General features: G+C 42.1%; 1 protein-coding gene across 2 annotated transcripts; it reads left to right on the top strand.

The window, feature by feature from the left end:
• The first annotated feature begins 672 nt into the window (after positions 1-672).
• LOC140203418 (cytochrome c oxidase subunit 6B1-like) lies at positions 673-16,812 on the top strand. Of its 2 annotated transcripts, none has more exons than XM_072269480.1 (4): positions 673-876; positions 4,905-5,015; positions 16,338-16,438; positions 16,674-16,812. In XM_072269480.1, exons 2-4 carry the CDS (start codon positions 4,910-4,912, stop codon positions 16,725-16,727), a joined length of 261 nt encoding a protein of 86 aa, XP_072125581.1. In that variant the 5' UTR covers positions 673-876; positions 4,905-4,909; the 3' UTR covers positions 16,728-16,812. The 2 variants fall into 2 exon arrangements, with proteins under 2 accessions (XP_072125581.1, XP_072125582.1); XM_072269481.1 differs by lacking the exon at positions 673-876 and adding an exon at positions 949-1,176.
• The last annotated feature ends 2,986 nt before the right edge of the window (positions 16,813-19,798 follow it).

The following is a 19,798-nucleotide window of genomic DNA, read 5'->3' as shown; positions in this document are numbered from 1 at the left end:
TGTCCTGAGATTAGACTAGGTTAAATGGGTTAATTGCTGGGCAATTCCACTCCCTGGGTCAAAAGAGCCTGTTCTGTGCTGTATCTCTAAATAGATTTGTTTTAATTGGCCCTGTGGACATGGGAGCATGACTGCGAATGGGTAGCAAAGATGCTGACAAGCTTGAATCCTTAACTTGCAATGGTGCTCATGGTTTTGGTTTTGGGTGGGAGGGAGGTTCATTTTCAAAACAACACACACAAAATGCTGGTGGAACTCAGCAGGTCAGACAGCAGCTATGGAAATGAACTTATTCTGGTCTATCCCCCCTCCCTTCCTTTTCAGTCCTGAAGAAGGGTCTGGGCTCGAAACGTCGACTATCTGTTCATTGCCATAGACGCTGCCCGACCTGCTGAGTTCCTCCAGCATTTTGTGTGTGTGTGTGTGTTGCCTTGGATTTCCATCATCTGCGGACCTTTCCGGGTTCATTTTCAGCTAACACTAGGCACAAAATACCACTGTGTGAGAGGGAACTGTGGGCACCTGGCGGGCGCCCCCGGTGACGGGCGGTCTGGGTGTGGGGTCGGAGAGTTCGAGGCCCCCCCCACCCCACCGTTGGCCACGTGCGGTGCGGGGCTCCTTGAAACCAACCAACGGCTTGAAGGTGTTTTTTTGTTCCCGCCGCCGCCAAGCCCCGCTTTGGTGGGAAGGTGACGGCGCACCGGTCCGGCACGTGGCGCCCGCCGCCATCTCGCGTCCCAGGCGGCTTGCGGCCGTCGCGCCTTTTCCGGTTTGCGCTTGGACTTGATCGTAGTGTAGGCAGCCGGGGGCGGAGAACTGACGCAGAGCGAGTTGAAGCCAGGGGAAGATACCGCTCTCAGGAGTTGAGACCGGCAGGTGCGTGAGTTAGTGACTACCTGGTCTGTACGCCCACTCTAACCTTCCACTCGCCATCCCCCTCTCTTCGCCACCTGTCTTCCCCTCATCCCCGTCGACCTTCATCCTTTCCCCTCGCCACCATCTGCTGCTCCCCTTCCCTGTGCCCTGCGCCCTCCATCCTCACCCCAACCCCCGCCCTTTCCGTACCCCGCCTGCTCCGTCATGCAGTATTGTCGATTGCGCACGGAGCTATAGCTGGTTGTCGGGCAGCAGCGGTGAGGAGGGAAGTGAAGGCGAGTCGTTGTAGCTGAGACGGCCGTGAGTCCAACGATTCGCGATGTTTCCCCTGTGGAAGGGCGGGGTGGGAGTGGGTGGCTCTGATGTTTCTCCTGGTGGGGTAGGTGGACTGAGTCCCGGGGAGACACTCGGGTCACCTTTCGAGGATAGGGGGTGGCGCCGTGTGTTTGACAATCGATTGCCGTTGTACTTGAACAATGACCTTGAGAAATTGGGGCCCTCGACCTAATAGCGTGAGGAATGGGATGCCCCACACTTCGGCTGTTAACCGGATAGCCCCAAGGACCATAGTCCAGAATTACCCATCCCATCCTGGAATTTTAATTTGCGTATTTTAGTTTGCCCTTGCGTGTCCTAGAAACGTACTACAACAGTGCTAGGATGAATCGGCAGTTTTACTGATAAGAGTTAAGGAAGACGGGTTCAAACTAGATGGAATTTTTAAACATGAAATCTTTTTTTGCGAATCAACCTTACTGCAAGTGTTGACAAAACTTAAAATTCACTTGGTGTTTTGGCTTTTTGAAAGAGTGCGGAACGGAATGCCGTTCTTTTCACAACTGCCATGCTCCGAACTAATAGGAGGGATTTTGATCGAGCATTTGATTTCATGGTTTATACGGTAAATTATTAAGAAATAGATCATGATTCCTGTTCCTTGTGGGGAAATGACCTTATGTGGACATATGAATCAGGTGGTGGCGCCAGAGATTCCAGTCACTGGGTGTTAAAACTGATACGCGAATAGCGAACTGTAAACAGGAACTACCGTATGCACAAAGAATGGTGCATACGAAATTGATGAATGGTTTAAAAAAAGGAGCAAGGCTAGACATTTATGCCCAATCTTTCGCGGCCTCAGAATCCAATTAATCGTAACTGCTTTGAGCCATCATGTAATAAAATTCACCCTCAAAGGACTGCCAGTTTACATTTATTTAAAATGGGGAGGAACATTACTAAATCGCTGGTGCAAAACTCACAGAGTGAACCCTCGTAAAAGTGCTGATAATCACTGCAGTTACCTGTGTACACACCAGAGCATTCGATGTAGTTTGAGGTGCAGTTAGCTCTATAGTCACACACACAAAATGCTGGTGGAACGCTGCCTGCACACGTTCCACCAGTATTTTGTGTGTGTTGCTTGAATTTCCAGCATCTGCAGATTTTCTCGTGTTTGAGCTCTATAGTCAGATGGGGTTTTGCGTAAGTACTAGAAAAATAACATAAAAGTAGAGCTTGGAATCTATTTCTTCCAAATCCCTAAAATAGAAAGTGATCTTTCTTTGATAATACTGTATGTATTGATTCATGTTTGAATTGTCAAGTGTTGGTTAAATTTATACTACCCATATTTTTTATTTTTCAACATGTTTTGAATTCAAATGAAGGTATTTACATCCTGGGTAATGGTATTTTGAAATAATTACTTATTAAGCTGGGCACATAAAAATTGCTGGTGAACGCAGCAGGCCAGGCAGCATCTATAGGAAGAGGTACAGTCAACGTTTTGGGCCGAGACCCTTCGTCAGGACTAACTGAAAGAAGAGCTAGTAAGAGATTTGAAAGTGGGAGGGGGAGGGGGAGGGAGAGATCTGAAATGATAGGAGAAGACAGGAGGGGGAGGGATGGAGCCAAGAGCTGGACAGGTGATTAGCAAAAGGGATATGAGAGGATCATGGGACAGGAGGCCTAGGGAGAAAGAAAGGGGGAGGGGGGAAGCCCAGGGGATGGGCAAGGGGTATAATGAGAGGGACAGAGGGAGAAAAAGGAGAGAGAGAGAGAGAAAAAAAAATAATGGGTACAAAGGGGAGGTGGGGCATTAACAGAAGTTAAAGAAGTCACTGTTCATGCCATTAGATTGGAGGCTACCCAGACGGAATATAAGGTGTTCTTCCTCCAACCTGAGTGTGGCTTCATCTTTACAGTAGAGGAGGCTGTGGATAGACATATCAGAATGGAATGGGACGTGGAATTAAAATGGGTGGCCACTGGGAGATCCTGCTTTCTGTGGCGGACAGAGCGTAGGTGTTCAGCGAAACCGTCTCCCAGCCTGCGTCGGGTCTCGCCGATATATAGAAGGCCGCATCAAGAGCACCGGATGCAGTATATCACCCCAGGCGACTCATAGGTGAAGTGTCACCTCACCTGGAAGGACTGTCTGGGGCCCTGAATGGTGGTGAGGGAGGAAGTGTAAGGGCATGTGTAGCATTTGTTCCACTTACAAGGATAAGTGCCAGGAGGGAGATCGATGGGAAGGGATGGGGGGGGGGAACGAATGGACAAGGGAGTTGCGTAGGGAGTGATCCCTGCGGAAAGCAGAGTGGGGGAGGGAAAGATGTGCTCAGTGGTGGGATCCCGTTGGGGGTGGCGGAAGTTACGGAGAATAATATGTTGGACCCGGAGGCTGGTGGGGTGGTAGGTGAGGACAAGGGGAACCCTATTCCTAGTGGGGTGGCGGGAGGATGGGGTGAGAGCAGATGTGCGTGAAATGGGAGAGATGCGTTTGAGAGCCGTGAGAGTCCGTAGGCTTATAGTAGACATCAGTAGATAAACTGTCTCCAGAGATAGAGACAGAAAGATCAAGAAAGGGGAGGGAGGTGTTGGAAATGGACCAGGTAAACTTGAGGGCAGGGTGAAAGTTGGAGGCAAAGTTAATGAAGTCAACGAGCTCAGCGTGCGTGCAGGAAGCAGCGCCAATGCAGTCGTGGATGTAGCGAAGGAAAAGTGGGGGACAGATACCAGTATAGGCTTGAAACATGGATTGTTCCACAAAGCCAACACAAAGGCAGGCATAGCTGGGACCCATATGGGTGCCCATGGCTACACCTTTAGTTTGGAGGAAGTGGGAGGAACCAAAGGAGAAATTATTAAGAGTAAGGACTAATTCCACTAGACGGAGCAGAGTGGTGGTAATGTCCAGTCCCTATATACTTCCATCCCCCACCAGGAAGGTCTTAAAGCTCTCCGCTTCCTTTTGGATTCCAGACCTAACCAGTTCCCCTCTACCACCACTCTGCTCCGTCTAGCGGAATAAGGCCTCCTGTCTTCTCCTATCATTTCGGATCTCCCCCTCCCCCTCCCCCTCCCACTTTCAAATCTCTTACTATCTCTCCTTTCAGTTAGTCCTGATGAAGGGTCTCGGCCCGAAATGTCAACTGTACGGCTTCCTATAGATGCTGTCTGGTCAGCTGCATTCACCAGCAATTTTTATGTGTGTTGCTTGAAATTCTAGCATCTGCAGATTTCGTCGTGTTCGCGTTATTAAGCTGGAGTTTGACTTATTTTGCTTTCATATACTTAAGATACATTAAACGTTCAAATGGTTATGATCTGCTGGTTGGAGGGAATCTTGTTTTTGTCATTTCGTTAATGTTATTTCTTAGTAAATTGTCATGATGGCTTTACTCAAAAAATATTCAAAAGGAACAATGATCTCCAATATCAGCTGGACCTGTGACTGCCTGCCTTGTGTTACACATATGTTGGTGGCAGTTACTCTGGCTGTGATCTAGGCTTCCTGTTTAGATACACTCAAAGAGAAATGAGAGGTGAAGAGGAATGAGAGGCTTAGCAGCAGGCCACTGAATTTGACATGCAGAAAGACACCTGTAGCAGCTTCCTTCAGTGAAAGTGCAGAGCCTTTTTGATATCCTGTTATCCAGATGGCATTTTGTCTTTATTCTTCTTCAGATAAAAAAAATTTAGAAATATGTTCTGTAAAATTTTTTTTTCAAATCTTTTTTCAGGCACCATGGCAGACACCATTGATGACAAGCTGAAGAACTATAAGACTGCTCCTTTTGATGCAAGGTTTCCTAATCAAAACCAAACTAGGAACTGCTTCCAAAATTATGTTGGTAAGAAAATGTTCTGTTGAGACTTGAGCTTAGAAATTGACTGGCCTCAGGAAAGTATGTTAAATTAATAATGTGTTTATGGAGTGGGGCAATAGAATTTTTATTTGAAACTCTTTGCTGTAAAACTCTCTTATGCATAAGGCCCATGCATCGTGTACCATTAACATAATAAACACCATTCCTGTTTTGAAGATAAATCACAGGAATGTGTTGATTGGGACACATAAGAGAAGCCTGCCATGAGTTGGTGGTGAGGCTTTTATTCCAGTGCAGACTGGTTGATTAGATTAGCTACTCTCGATTGAGGTTATGATCACAGAGGATTTAGAGATTTTAATGGAAAGCATATTGTGTCTGTGAAAATTGCTTGATGGGCAAATTCCTTCGTACGTGCAGCTGGTGTCCATGACTGGTAACCTTCTTTAACTGGAACTGAATTTGGCCTTATCACGGTACCAATCATATGTTGGACCTCATTCTACATGTTTAGGTCTGTAGAACAGCAAATTGTCATACAAAGACCCAGAAGAGAAAATGATACATTGTGTATTGTGTGACAGGTGTCTAATTGTTTTACTTGAGCACCTTTCCCAAGAAATTTAGTTGCATTTCTCATATACCCATTGCATCTTCTTATAAACATCTGTGTCTGATTCCTTATGGTTGTTACAGCCGAGGTTGGCAGTGGGAATAAGCTCCCACTACCTAGTAAATGCTCTCTATGGCGTGCATCTCAAATAGCCTCTGACGACCAAGTCCAGCTCCTTGCTTCATGTGTGGCTTAGCTACTAACCCCAGCGAAACTATTTCTACTGATAGGAGAAGGGGCAAAGACGAGTTACTGGCACTATAAAGCCAGTTGCTTTGGTCAGATGGGGCTTGTCAGCCTGGTTGACATTTCATCTGGGAGAAGGAAAATTCTGATCTCAAACCTCCACTGCCTTGGGGCTCTACCTGCTCATGGCCAAGGCTTTGGGAGTAAACCCTGAGGAAAAGTCCAGAGTTGGAGTCCTTAAGGCAGTCCTATGTTGAATTCAACACTGGCATCTCCTGTGATGCTGCTGGTGCCAAACTGTATTGGTCTCTGTTGCTCATTGGGTTCATCAGGTGCACAAAGAGATGAAGCTTGCTACATGGGCAACAGCTTGCTCTCCATATGGTACTGCCCTGGTTTGTGAATCACGTAGACAGCTGCGACGCAACGTCCATGGTCGACCCCAACTCGAGGGCCTCTTGTGTTATAAAATTTCTTAGTTTGCATGTATGATGCGGGAGCTGAAGAGGAAATCACTGTTATCTGTTTTAATTGAGCTTCAAAAAGAGTATTTTTGCATATTTACTTGCCCTGAATTAACAAATTCAATTTGTCCTCAAATGCTCTGGTTTTGCTGCATAAGTAGGCACTCTAAAATGTCAGAGTGAACTAATGTAAATGAAGACCATAAGATATAGGAGCAGAATTAGGTCCTTTGGCCCATTGAGTCTGTTCTGCCATTTCATCATGGCTGATTCATTTTTCCTCTCAGCCCCAGTCTCCTGGCTTCTCCCTATATTTGCTCGTGCCTTGTCCAATCAGGAATCCATCAACCTCTGTCTTAGCACTCTTAAAGACTGGGCCTCCACAGCTATCTGTAGCAACAAATTCCACAGATTCACCACTCTCTGGCTAAAAATATTCTCCTCATCTCCGTTCTAAAAGGATAAGATCTTTTAAAAGGATCTGTTCTGAAGCTGTGTCCTCTGGTCTTAGACTCTCCCACCGTAAGAAACATCATCTCCACATTGACTCTACCAGGACCTCTCACCATTCACTATGCTGCTGAATTGGGACAGGAGACTGTTGCTGAACAACCTCTAACTAGCATCAGTTGTGTGTACGTACTGTGGCCGTTAGACACCACATCATGCTTAGAGCAAACAGTTTTTAAATATTGTCAGTTGCATCTGTCTGTGTTCAAAAATCAGTTATTTTTGTCACTGATAGCTGGCTTGAAATAAGCAGTAAGACAATTCAGAACTGTTTTGCTCACTGTGATTTCAAGCATTCAGGCTTGGAGATGTCATAAACTGCTGGGAGTGAAAATGAAACAACTTCGGTACTTCAGCAAATTAGGAACTATGAAGAATTTGAATGTATCTACAATAATCTTGTTTGTTACAATGAAAATGAAGATTTGGAGGATCCAACAGTTTCTAACTAGCCTCAGTCATGTGCACTTATGTGGTCGTTAGACACTACATCAAGCTTGGAGCGATCAGATTTAAATAGCACCAGTTGCGTATATTTGTTATTTATTTAGGCCAACCGATGCCAAATTAAAAAGCAGTGAGTTTTGACACTATATGCAGGAAGGCAATGAAGGCAATCCATTATCTGCACTAGGTGTGTGCACTGGAGTTTGTTCATTTATAGGCAATCAAAAGAACACGGCAGTGTACACTTCATGGATTCCGCAATAATTATTAGGAACTGTTTTATAATACTGTAGTAATATTGGAAGTATTCTAATTTGTTCTGAATTTCATTTAAATACAGTACCTGTAACTCAGTTAAGCGGTAGTTTGTCTTTTTTTAAAGCTATTTCTATGAATCTTGAATAATTGGGGCAGCAGCTTAATTGGGCCAAAATGTACTGGTCCTGATGTGTCCCACTTAACTGGAATCCATTGTGTGTCCAAGGTTTTGGCTTTGAACTTTCAATAGCAGTTGATATCAATGTAATCTATTCACTAGGTTAGGCATTAGAAGAGAGGATTTTTCAAGAAGTGGACACCTCTCACTTGCAGACAGTCAGAGAGTAGGTAACCAACAAGCAATCAAGGAGTCCCATACCTACACTTTGCTCAGAATGAATGCAAAATCCATGCCAGTATAGATAGTTCAGGTGTACAGTAAATGAGGAAGAACAGGAAAGCAAAAGTGATTCTATAATTAAGGGAGTGGCTGCAAATGCGATTCTAGGATGATTTCTTCCTCTTGTAATAGGGTTAGGGATCTTACAGTGGCTGCAAAACATTTTGTGAAGTTGAGAATTTGTAAGGATAGAGGGTTGCATTTGGACAGGGAGTGAGGTAGAGCTAGAGCTCATGATCTGTTGAGTTAAGTGGAAGGAAGAAATTGGGTCCTGTAGGCAGATTTTAGGGAGCTCACAAAGATTAATATGTACATCAAAATAAGATGTGTGAAACTCAGCAAATAGAACCAAGAAATATCCGTGGGAGAAGATTTTGGCAGTAGAGTTCATAATGTAGTTATGGTGAGAACAAAATAGGCTACATTTGATGTCACTTCTTGCAAAAGGTCTACTTTATTAAGTTACAAAATAACTTAAAATGGTCAGGAAACAACTACTTGAAGGTAAAATGATTTCATAGCTGTTTAACAATACTGTATTGCAGTACTCTGTCCTGGATATGACTCTAAACTGCAACCGGTGATGAGGCTCTGACTGGGGACTTTCAGAGCTTTGGGGAAAGTGGAGTTACCCCTTAGTCATTCATTGCTCCCAGGGCCGCTCTGACCCGGAACGGTAGCACCTGTAAGGGTTCCTGCTCAGGATACGAGCGAAGGCCAACGGCAGATCCGGCAGGTTCAGTAACTGAACTTATGACGGAGAAGGCGGATGAGCTAGGACCTCAAATGTCAACGGCTATGGTACAGGCAGATGAACATTTGGGAAGAGAAATGGTGATTTCTTTAGTTTGCCCAACGGTAGGCAATAGCAAACCACCATTGCAATTTGCTAAGAAAATCGAGGTCAAGCTTGACGTGTATCACACAACAACAGCGTCAAGAGCATCTTCAGGACAATTCTGAGGATGCTTCGCTTGGTAGGGTTGATTCTGGTCAGCAGGGGATCCCCAACCATCACCAAGCTACTGCTCATAAAATTCAAGTAACACAAAAGAAAATTGTTGCCACTTGGAATGTAAAAGCCCGATATCAAGCAGGAAGATTGGACAATGTGATAAATGAAATGGAAAGACTAAAGATTAACATCATGGGAATTAGCGAAGTTCGTTGGATAGGTGCTGGAACATGTCAGAATAGAAATAAAACGCTAAATTATTCTTGTGGAACATCCCATAATAATGGAGTAGGAATGCTTATGGATGAAAACATGGCAAAAAGTGTTTTAGGACATTGGGCAATATCAGAAAGAGTGCTCCTTGTTAGATTCAGAGGACAACCATTTGATTTAGCAATTATACAGGTATATGCACCAACAACAGATAGAAGAAATGAGGATATAGACAAATTCTATGAAGATCTTGAACAAGCAAAGAATGGATGCAAATCTCAAGGTATTGTTATTGTCATGTGGGATCTAAATGCTAAAGTAGGACAAGATGCTGATGGAAATACCATAGGAAAATTTGGACTAGGGGAAAGAAATGAAAGAGATAAGAAATGGGTAGAATGGTGCAAGATGAATAATCAGGTTATTATGAATACCTACTTTAAAAACCATCCAAGATGCTTGTGGACCTGGAAAAGTCCGGCTGATAACACTAGAAATCAAATTGACTTTATTACTATAAACCAAAGATTTAGAAACTCAGTGGCTCATTGCAAAACATATCCAGGTGCAGACTGTAATAATGACCATAACCCAGTAGTATGTCATGTAAAAGTAAAACTTAAAAAATGAAAGAATCAGAAACCTAGATACTTATAAGAATTTTGTTGACAAGAGCTAAAAGTAAGATACAAGCTGAAATAGGTAAAGAACAATGGTTTTGTGAAAGACAAAGGTACAAGAAATGCACTGTTGATGCTAAGGATACCATCAGAACGAGCTATTCAAGTGCAAAAAGATTTGTTTGTTTAATGGACGACACAAAAGCATTTGATAAAGTGAAGCACAATAAGTTATTTGAAATATTACAGAAAACTCTAGATCTAGATTCAAAAGACCCCCGCCTAATCAGAAATCTGTACTGGGAATAAAATGCAGCTGTAAGAATAGATGGAGAAGTGAGTCAGTTTACAAAAATCAAGAGAGGCGTTAGACAAGGGTGTGTTTTCTCCCCTGATTTTTTTTAATGTGTACAGTGAAACAATATTACAAAAAATAAGAGACATCTTGGGAATCAAAGTTGGTGGTGAAAACATCAATAATTTCAGATATGCAGATGACATTGTTAATTGCAAGTATGGAGGAAGAACTACAAAACTTTATTGACATAATTGTTGAAGAAAGTGCAAAAATGGGTCTATCTATCAATTGCAAAAAGACAGAATGTATGGTGATATCCAAAAAGAAGGAGAATCCTATTTGCAGGCTTAGAATAAATGGGGAAGACATAAAACAAGTACAGAACTTCTGCTACTTCGGAAGCTGGGTGACTTCAGATGGCAGGTGCGACATGAACATCAAAAGAAGAACAGGGATGGCAAAAGACACCTTTATGAGAATGAAGAGTGTACCGACCAATACTAAACTAGGCCTGACAACCCACCTCAGAGTACTGAAATGTTATGTTTATCCAGTTATGTTATATGGCTCAGAATGTTGGACAATATCTAGTAACATGAGGAAACGAATTGTAGCAGCAGAGATGTGGTTTTTGAGGAGGATGCAAAGAATATCATGGACGAAACAAATATCTAATGAGGATGTCATGAACAGAGCAAACACAAAAAGAGAAATAATGTATGAGATCATGAAAAGGCAACGTAACTTGTGATTAGGAGTTAGAATGCACAGTAATTATGGGAAAGATTGAAGGGAAGAAAGCAAGAGGAAGACAAAGACAAATGATGATGGAGACAGCAGCCAGAGAACTGGAAATGAATACCAATGAATTGATCCACTTGACTCGAAACAGGAGTGTGTGGGCCATGGCAGTCAAAGCTCAAACTGCGCATGGCACCTGATGATGATGATGATTGCAATACTGAGCATAGAAATAGGAGGATAATGTATATATTACCCAAGTAGAGAGATGCTGCAGGAGGGGCTCTCATGGGGAATGGGACTGGTTCCAAGGGAGCTAGGAGCCGTAGAAGTCGGATGGGTCAAACCCTCAATGGTGCCATCTTGGGAAATTTGCTACTTATGTTAGGAGGTGGCTAAATTAGTTTGAAATATGGATGGAAACATTAATAATGTTAAACCATCAAAAGAATTTTATGTATTCATCAAAGTAATGCAACAAACAATTGAGCTTCTGTTCAAAACAGGGATTGGAATTCATCATAATTTTTCAGTCTTAAATATTTAATTTGATTCACTATTTTTCTTAATTTGAAATATTGGGAGAACAGCTTGACTTTTGTTTCATTTTTGAGGGACATAGTTATAGCAGCATTCCTATTTTAGAACTGAATACACTAATCAGCATCCTCTCTAACATGGGCATGTTTGGAAGTTTAATTAAGTTTGGGAAGAAACTAGACAACAAAAGTGTATTGTTTAATGTATCATGCAAGACAAACAAATTGAGAATACATGGGAGAAAGTAGTATGTACAGAAACATTGTTTTAAAAAGTCAAGAAAAACACATTTCCTGTTTGGTTTTCAAATTAGTGAGAGTAGGGCGATTGGGGCATTAGTTAATTAATTATTGACCATCAGGGATTATTAATTGAAATGAGGAAGTAATAACATCCAAGCCGCACACAAAAAACGCTAGAGGAACTCAGCAATTCAGGCAACATCAATGGAAAATAGCAAACAAGCAACGTTTCAGTCAAGACCTTTCATCAGGACTCCTGGCCAGGATCAGTCCTGATGAAGGGTCTCGGCCCGAAATGTCAGTTGTTTACTCTTTTCCATCAGTCATCATCATTAAGAGTGATCCCTTGTAGTCGAGTATAATTCTTGTGGTTGATTTGGTCACTTGTGGGTCTTGAGATGACTGAAGAGGCTGATCCGTGATCCACAAGTCCTATTCAGTGTTGGCAGGTGTAGGTCATTGAAGTGCTGAAAGATATAGCTGGTTGGGCATTTCCCAGCCTGTCCTTACATTGAAGCCGCTTAGTCTTAGCGGCACAGTGGAGGTATTCTTTGAGTTGTGCAGTGCCCTCATAGACAGCCGTTCTCCAGCTTTTCCTATCCTGTGCTAACTTCTTCCATCCATTCAGGTTGATGTGGCACTTCCTCAGGTAGGTCTTGATATTGTCCTTGAACCGTTTTTCTGCCCTCCAGGAGTGCACTTTGCATACTTGAGTTGGTCAAACAGAAGTTGTTTCGGGAGGCGGGAGTCAGACATATGGATGATGGGGCTGACCCATCTCAATTGGTGTTGAGTCACAATTGTAGCTATGGAGTTAGTTCGCTTCCTCCAGGATGCTGAATTTAGTACACCTGTTCTTCTAGCTAACTCTCAGAATCTTTCGGAGGCATCTTTGTTGATAGTTTCTAGGGATTTTAAGTGTATATTGTCCATGTAGCAGGAGCGAAGGACTATAACTTTATACATAGTCTAGTGTAGTTTTGTGTTGTTTCATGTAGCACCATGGTCCTGGAGGAATGTTGTTTCATTTTTACTGTGTACTGTACCAGCAGCTTATGGTCGAGATGACAATAAACTTGACTTGACTAATAGACCAGAAGCTTAGTGTTGGTCTTGATATCCTGATCTTCAGAAACGCTGTTTCTCAGCCTGGCAAAAGCTCCACTTGCACAGCGTATTCTGCTATTTATTTCAAGGTCAATCTTGGCTCTTGGAGAAAGTACGCTGCCAAGATACGGGAAATGATCAGTGTTCTGCAGGGAGATATTGTGAATTTGGTAATTGGAGGGTGAGGAGCTTGATCTGGAGCAGGTTGGTGCAAGACTTGGATTTTCTTGATGTTTAGATCAAGTCCCAGGAGCTTGTATGCTCTGGCAAAAACATCCATTATCCATAGGTGCTGCCTGATCTGTTGAGTTCCTCCAGTATTGTGTGTGTGTCGCAAGTAGTAAATGAATTTGCCCCATGATATCTACCCTCCTCCAAGTAAAATGGCAAAGGGAGTGAGAAGAGATGTAGGCAGATTTCTGAGTACAGTACTAATGGGAAGGAATAAAAGGCATTTTTGGCCATGCCAATTAACTGGAGTAAAATTGGTGTTATAACACCAACTTCTTACATTTAGAACTTAGTGTGGAGTGTTCAGTTGAAGGAGAGGCTGTTGTGGAAGCTTTAATGAGTGAAACCGGGGGGGGGGGGAATCTAATAAGAGACCATTATGGGAGAAAGTTTGGTCATTTAGGTAGATTGTTATTGGAAAGAAATAAGTAGGTAAAGTTCAGTCTGGAGAAGGCCGTCTAATATAATTTACCAAAGTAGTCTGGAAGCAGTTACTTGAGTTTTTTTGAGTCTTACAGTAGCAACAAGCATTTGAGGCAGAGATAGCAGGTTTTTAGGGCAAATAGAAGTCAGGTGAAGAGTGGAACTCAAATCCAAAGGCCCCTGGAAATCAAAGTATTTAGAGTGTGAAAGAAAGAAATACCAATGAGTAGGTACTGCATCAATTTTAAATTATAGAATATGCATGGGTAAAATTTCAAGAGTATTGTATTTTTATGAGTAGGTAAATCGAGTCCATATAAAATTTTGTTAAGGGAAGGAACAGAGGCCCTGAGCTTCAATTTCCAATCCCTTCTGGTATGGTGTGAGGGATTGGACAACTACAATTGCAGAACTATTTTTATTCAAAAGAAAGGGGTTCACTTCTTAACTATAGGTCAGCCTTATACTGCTGGAGGACAAATTATTGAAAAAAAATCTTGTCAATAGCATAACTGTACCATTAATATCAATCTACATAGGAAATATAGATTCTTGAAGAACTGTCAGCTTGGATTTGTTTAGGAGATCTGCTTTTGAAGATGAATCATCTAAGACTGGGCAATTTGTAATAGCCTTTGTTGAACTTAGCAAGGCTTTTTTTGACAAGGTGTCATATAATAGACAGTTTTTTAAAACATGAAACATAGAAAACCTACAGCGCCCACAATGCTGTGCCGAACATGTACTTACATTAGAAATTACCTAGGGTTATCCATAGCTCTCTATTTTTCTAAGCTCCATGTCCTTATCCAGGAGTCTCTTAAAAGACCCTATTGTATCTGCCTCCACCACAGTCACTTGTAGTCCATTCCATGCACCTACCACCCTCCGCGTTTAAAAAAATCTTGCCCCTGACAACCCCTCTGTACCAACTTCCAAGCACCTTAAAACTGTGTATTCTCATGTTAGCCATTTCAGCTCTGGGAAAATTCCTCTGACTATCCACACGATCAATGCCTCTCATTATCTTATACACCTCTCATCCTCCGTCACTCCAAGGAGAAAAGGCCGAGTTCACTCAACTTATTCTTGTAAGGCATGCTCCCCAATCCAGGCAACATCCTTTTAAATTTCCTCTGCACCTTTTCTATAGTTTCCACATCCTTCCTGTAGTGAGGTGACCAGAATTGAGCACAGTACTTCAAGTGGGGTCTGACCAGGGTCCTATATAGCTGTAACATTACCTCTCGGCTCTTGAACTCAATCCCACGGTTAATGAAGGCCAATACACTGTTGCCCACAGATTCAACCTGCGCAGCAGCTTTGAGTGTCCTATGGACTCAGACCCCAAGACTCCTCTGATCCTCCACACTGCCAAGAGTCTTACCATTAATACTATATTGTGCCATCATATTTGACTTACCAAAATGAACCACCTCACACTTATCCGTGTTGAATTTCATCTGCCACTTCTCAGCCCAGTTTTGCATCCAATCGATGTCCCACTATAACTTCTGACAGCCCTCCACACTAACCTCAACACCCCCAACCTTTGTGTCATCAACATGTTTATAATACAGGTTTCCCCCACTATCAGAAGGTAGGGCGTTCCTATGAAATGGTTTGTAAGCCGGAATGTCGTAAAGTGAAGAAGCAATTACCATTTATTTAAATGGGAAAAATTTGTGAGCGTTCGCAGACCCAAAAAATAACCTACCAAATCATACCAAATAACACATAGAACCTAAAATAACAGCTAACATATAGTAAAAGCAGGAATGATATGATAAATACACAGCCTATATAAAGTAGAAATACTTTTCTACAATCGTTGCTGCACTGTTCTCTGTAGTGAAAATCTTATGCAAGCGCTCTCGGCAGAAACATTCTCTCCAGTAACCTTTAAGCTATGAAGCTGCCAAATCATACCAAATAACACATAAAAATACACAGCCTATATAAAGTAGAAATAATGTATCTACAGTGTAGTATCACTTACCGGAATTGGGAAGACAGCATCGAGCACACTGATGATGGTTTGTTAGGCTGAGTCGTTGGAGGTTGGGGTGGTGCAGTGGTCCCAACCCCCAGGCCGCCGACCGATACCAATCCGCGAAGAACGCAGCGGTCGCCAGGACGCACCCAGCACATCTTTAAGAAAAAACCCGAAATAAACAAGCTAATTAATTAGGTGCTGCCCGGCACGTAATTAATTAGCTTGTTTATTTCGGCTTTTTTTCTTAAGGATCTGCTGGGTGCATCCCGGCTACCGCTGCATTCTCTGCAGCGAAGTATCGGTCTGCGGCCCGGGGGTTGGGGTGGTGGTACACTGGGGTGTCATCTCATCATCGTCTGTTTCCATCAGGGCAGGCAGGTCATCTTCTTCTATATCTGCCTGCCTCGATGTCGAAGGTCGGGGTTCGTCCTCTGCTGTGACTGATGTGGAAGGCTTGAAAAATGACAGTATGCTTGACTGCTTAGCCTCGCGCATTTTTCTGTCATCTCATGCAGTTGCTTCATGTTCAGTTCCTGGACGACTTCACTTTCGGTCCGTTCGCTACTGCATTCGGTTTTGATTCTTATCCTTTCCTCTTCCAATTGCATCAGATCTTCATCTATCAGTTCTTGGTCATGGGATGCCAAAATCTCTTCAACATCATCTTCGTCAACTTCCACAAGCCAAACTCACTTTGTCCTTACTTCGTTCACCACAATCAAAACGCTTAATTATGTCTAGTTTTACGCTAAGTGTAACACCCTTACGAACTCTTTTAGGCTTTTCTGATACCATAGAACTCATCTTGCAAACGGCTGCTCACAGGCACATGTATAAGCAATGCCGGCTAGAATGCAATTCCGGGGGAGGAGCTTTGCTGCTCGGGGCACGTGCTGCCTTTTTTCGTAACAGTGAAAACACCTTCTGTTAGCGAAAACAGGTAACTAATGTAGGTCTTTCGTAACAGGGAGGTTTCGTAAAGTGAACGTTCGAAAAGCGAGAGACACCTGTATTGAGGAAAGTCAATTTCAAAATTGAGTCTGGGCAGGAGAGAATGTGATTGGATAATTATAGCCAAGCTATATTTGCAATTGTTTTACAGATTTCCATCGTTGTACCAAGGCATTGACTGCAAAAGGTGTTGATGCTTCTCCCTGTGAATGGTATCACAGGGTGTTCAAGTCAATCTGCCCCATTTCATGGGTAAGTGATGCAATAATCTGCATTTATAGAGTTAAAAATCAAACTGGCTAATTTGTTAACCAGTTTAAACCAGTAGTTTTTTAAAATTTTTAAATTAATACTTTAAATTGATCACATTTAGCATTTCATTTTATATTTATTGAAGAAAATAGATAGGTGATCAATTTAAAATCAAATTTTACTGAATCCGTTAATTATTTACTGTGAAATAACTTTTGTTATTTTGTACTTTTAGATAAAGAAATGGGATGATCAGTTGGAACAAGGCACATTTCCTGGAAAAATCTAAGCAATTATTGCAACCATATTAAAACTATTACTGTGGTTTTAAAACTTGCATCTTATAGCAAAATAAATTCTGCAAGTTGAACTTACGTACTTTTGTTTTCTCTGCTTATTCTTGTGTTTATAATTACATAGTTGTGGAATTAGAGCAAAATATGCTGAGAAAAATGTTATCTACCATAATTTTCCTCAGGAAAAGGCCAAATATTCATTACACATTTTCAAGTGTTTTTAAGGAAATATTGTATCATCTTGGCAGTGAACTTCGAGATCATGAAACAGAGCACAAAACTAAAGACCAGATATTAACCACAAACAGTTTTCAACAAATGATTGGAAGAATTGGACATATTTTGTCTTTTACAATGTAACATAATTTTATTGTTCTTAGCTGGTTAAATTCTAATAACACAATCATTTGTAAGAGTGCAAACATGAGGAATTCTGCAGATGCTGGAAATTCAAGCGACACACATCAAAGTTGCTGGTGAACGCAGCAGGTCAGGCAGCATCTCTAGGAAGAGGTACAGTCGACGTTTCGAGCCGAGACCCTTTGTCTAACTGGAGTAAGTTGGTGACGGAGGCACGTTCCAAGAAAGGCAAAATGGCTGTGATAGCGAGTCTGAGTCAAAATGTGGTCGAAAAGTTGAAGAGCAGAAGAAATTACAGATGGGGAGCAGTGAGAGATGGTTTCACTGAACTCCCGTCGAAGAGAAGATTGAAACTTCTTCAGTGTAGGCATCACCGGAAGAGGCTTCGCAGTAGTGAATTTAAAAACGCAAACACGAGGAATTCTGCAGATGCTGGAAATTCAAGCAACACATCAAATTTGGTCCTGGCCCGAAACGTCGACTGTACCTCTTCCTAGAGATGCTGCCTGGCCTGCTGCGTTCACCAGCAACTTTGATGTGTGTCATTTGTAAGAGTCATCAGTTATATCATCAGAAATGATAGTTTAGCTGCACTCTTCAGGTTTTACCAACTCTGAGTGCAAAGGTCACAAATACAAGATCTAGAACAAATTCTTAAAATATAAACCATGCTGATATCCTGTGCTTTTCTGAGCATTATACTGTTAGAAATGCCACCTCTTGTGGGAGATGTGAATTAAGGCCAGTTCTTTCTCCAGAGCTGAATATGAATCATCATATTGTATAAATGCAAAATAAAAGCTGCCCAATACATCTTCAGCAGGCAAAGATAATGAAGCCAACTCAGGAGGAAACAGTAAACATGCCAACTGTTTGAAAATAAGATCTACATGTGCTTTTTTATTTTCCTCTGAATGATGGGTGTGAAATGTTAGATTGATTTCAACACGTTTTAACAAGAACATGTGAGTTTCCTTTATTTTGACTGGCCCTTTGGATACTTGAATTATTTTGGCATCCCATAGTCTCCATGATACCGTTACTGCGTACTGGATGACAAGCCCTTCTGTACTATTAACATGGCTTGAAACCCAGATAAACCAAACAAACATATGATATCAGACCCTCTGCACTGAGTAGGTTTTCCAGTCTACTTAACACGGACTATGTTAAGGGACTTGCAGTGGTTTCAGATGAGTTGATAACTAATTTCTTCTGGACATGCATACGTTAATGGGCACTTCCCGTCGAAGATTTCATAAATGACAGACAGAACTGGGCGGCTGCTGGAAGACTGAACTGTGGGGGAGCTCATGGGAGGAACCATATCCACTTGGATGTTCATTCAACAGTATGAGACTTAAACCTCAAAGAGGAAGAATTTTTGAGCTGCCAGTGCTTCAAAGTACATTCTCCCTGCAATGTGTTACCATACTTCAATCTCAAAATGTTGATTATAGTTTCTCGGGTGCCTTACAGGTGCCATCATCTTATAGTGTGATCTTTGGTTCAGACATCAAACCAATGTCCTGCCTATTTTCTGAAGGATATATAAAGATCTGAGTGGAGGAAGGTTTCCCAGTCAATTTTTTTTTTTTGTTTCTGTTGGGAGGATGTGGAAGGTTTTATATAAATTCAATACAAACTGAGGCAATGGCTAATTGACACAGGAATAGACTGAATGCTCAATGCTTAAAAAAAACAATATTGCTTCAGCCATTCTAAGACATAGTCAACCAGAAAAAAGGCACTGCTTGACCAATGTCTTGTCCATTATCTGCTCAATATAATATTTGAAAAGATTATGGCTGTAACCTTGCTGGGTTATCTATCTAAACACAAGCAAATTTGGAACAATTTCAGCTACAGAGATTAATACAGATCCTAAACATTGACAAGTACAGTACTAGTGTTATGTCTCACTACTTACTGCTGCTGCATTGCTCAAAGTGCAGTAGCAGAATGGCAATGTCTCAAAGTACTGTTATGGATAAATTCTCTTACCTGATTTTCCACTCTGACCAGGTACAAAAGGAGATGTAATCATGAGCAACCTTGGATTTTCTGTAATGTAATTCGGCTAATGATTTCTGTTTTAGCCTGCCGGAGGTTTGAGAGGGAAAGTTAAGGATTTACTAGCTGTTATTGCTGACTTCCATTCAAACAATTCCTCTTTCCTGAAAATGGTTATTTCCTATCTTCCTAGCTTAACATCTGGTAACTTGGTTTATTATTGTTATTATTGATCTAATATACAGAGAGGCTTTGAGGAAAGAGAAGCAGAATAAACGGTGTAAAGACAGTAAGGTAGAAGGGCTGAAATGTGTGTACCTCAATGCAAGAAGCATCAGGAGCAAAGGTGATGAACTGAGAGCTTGGATACATACATGGAATTATGATGTAGTGGCCATTACAGATACTTGGCTGGCACCAGGGCAGGAATGGATTCTCAATATTCCTGGATTTCAGTGCTTTAAAAGGGATAGAGAGGATGGAAAAAGGGGAGGAGGGGTGGCATTACTGGTCAGGGATACTATTACAGCTACAGAAAGGGTGGGAAATGTAGCAGGATCTTCTTTTGAGTCAATATGGGTGGAAGTCAGGAACAGGAAGGGAGCAGTTACTCTGCTGGGGGTATTCTATAGGCCCCCTGGTAGCAGCAGAGATACAGAGGAGCAGATTGGGAGGCAGATTTTGGAAAGGT

Source organism: Mobula birostris, chromosome 9 (assembly GCF_030028105.1).
Source record: "Mobula birostris isolate sMobBir1 chromosome 9, sMobBir1.hap1, whole genome shotgun sequence".
In the NCBI taxonomy this organism is placed as follows: Eukaryota; Metazoa; Chordata; class Chondrichthyes; order Myliobatiformes; family Myliobatidae; genus Mobula; species Mobula birostris.
The sequence above is the reverse complement of the archived record's forward strand: the minus strand, read 5'-3'. Positions and strand labels throughout refer to the sequence as shown.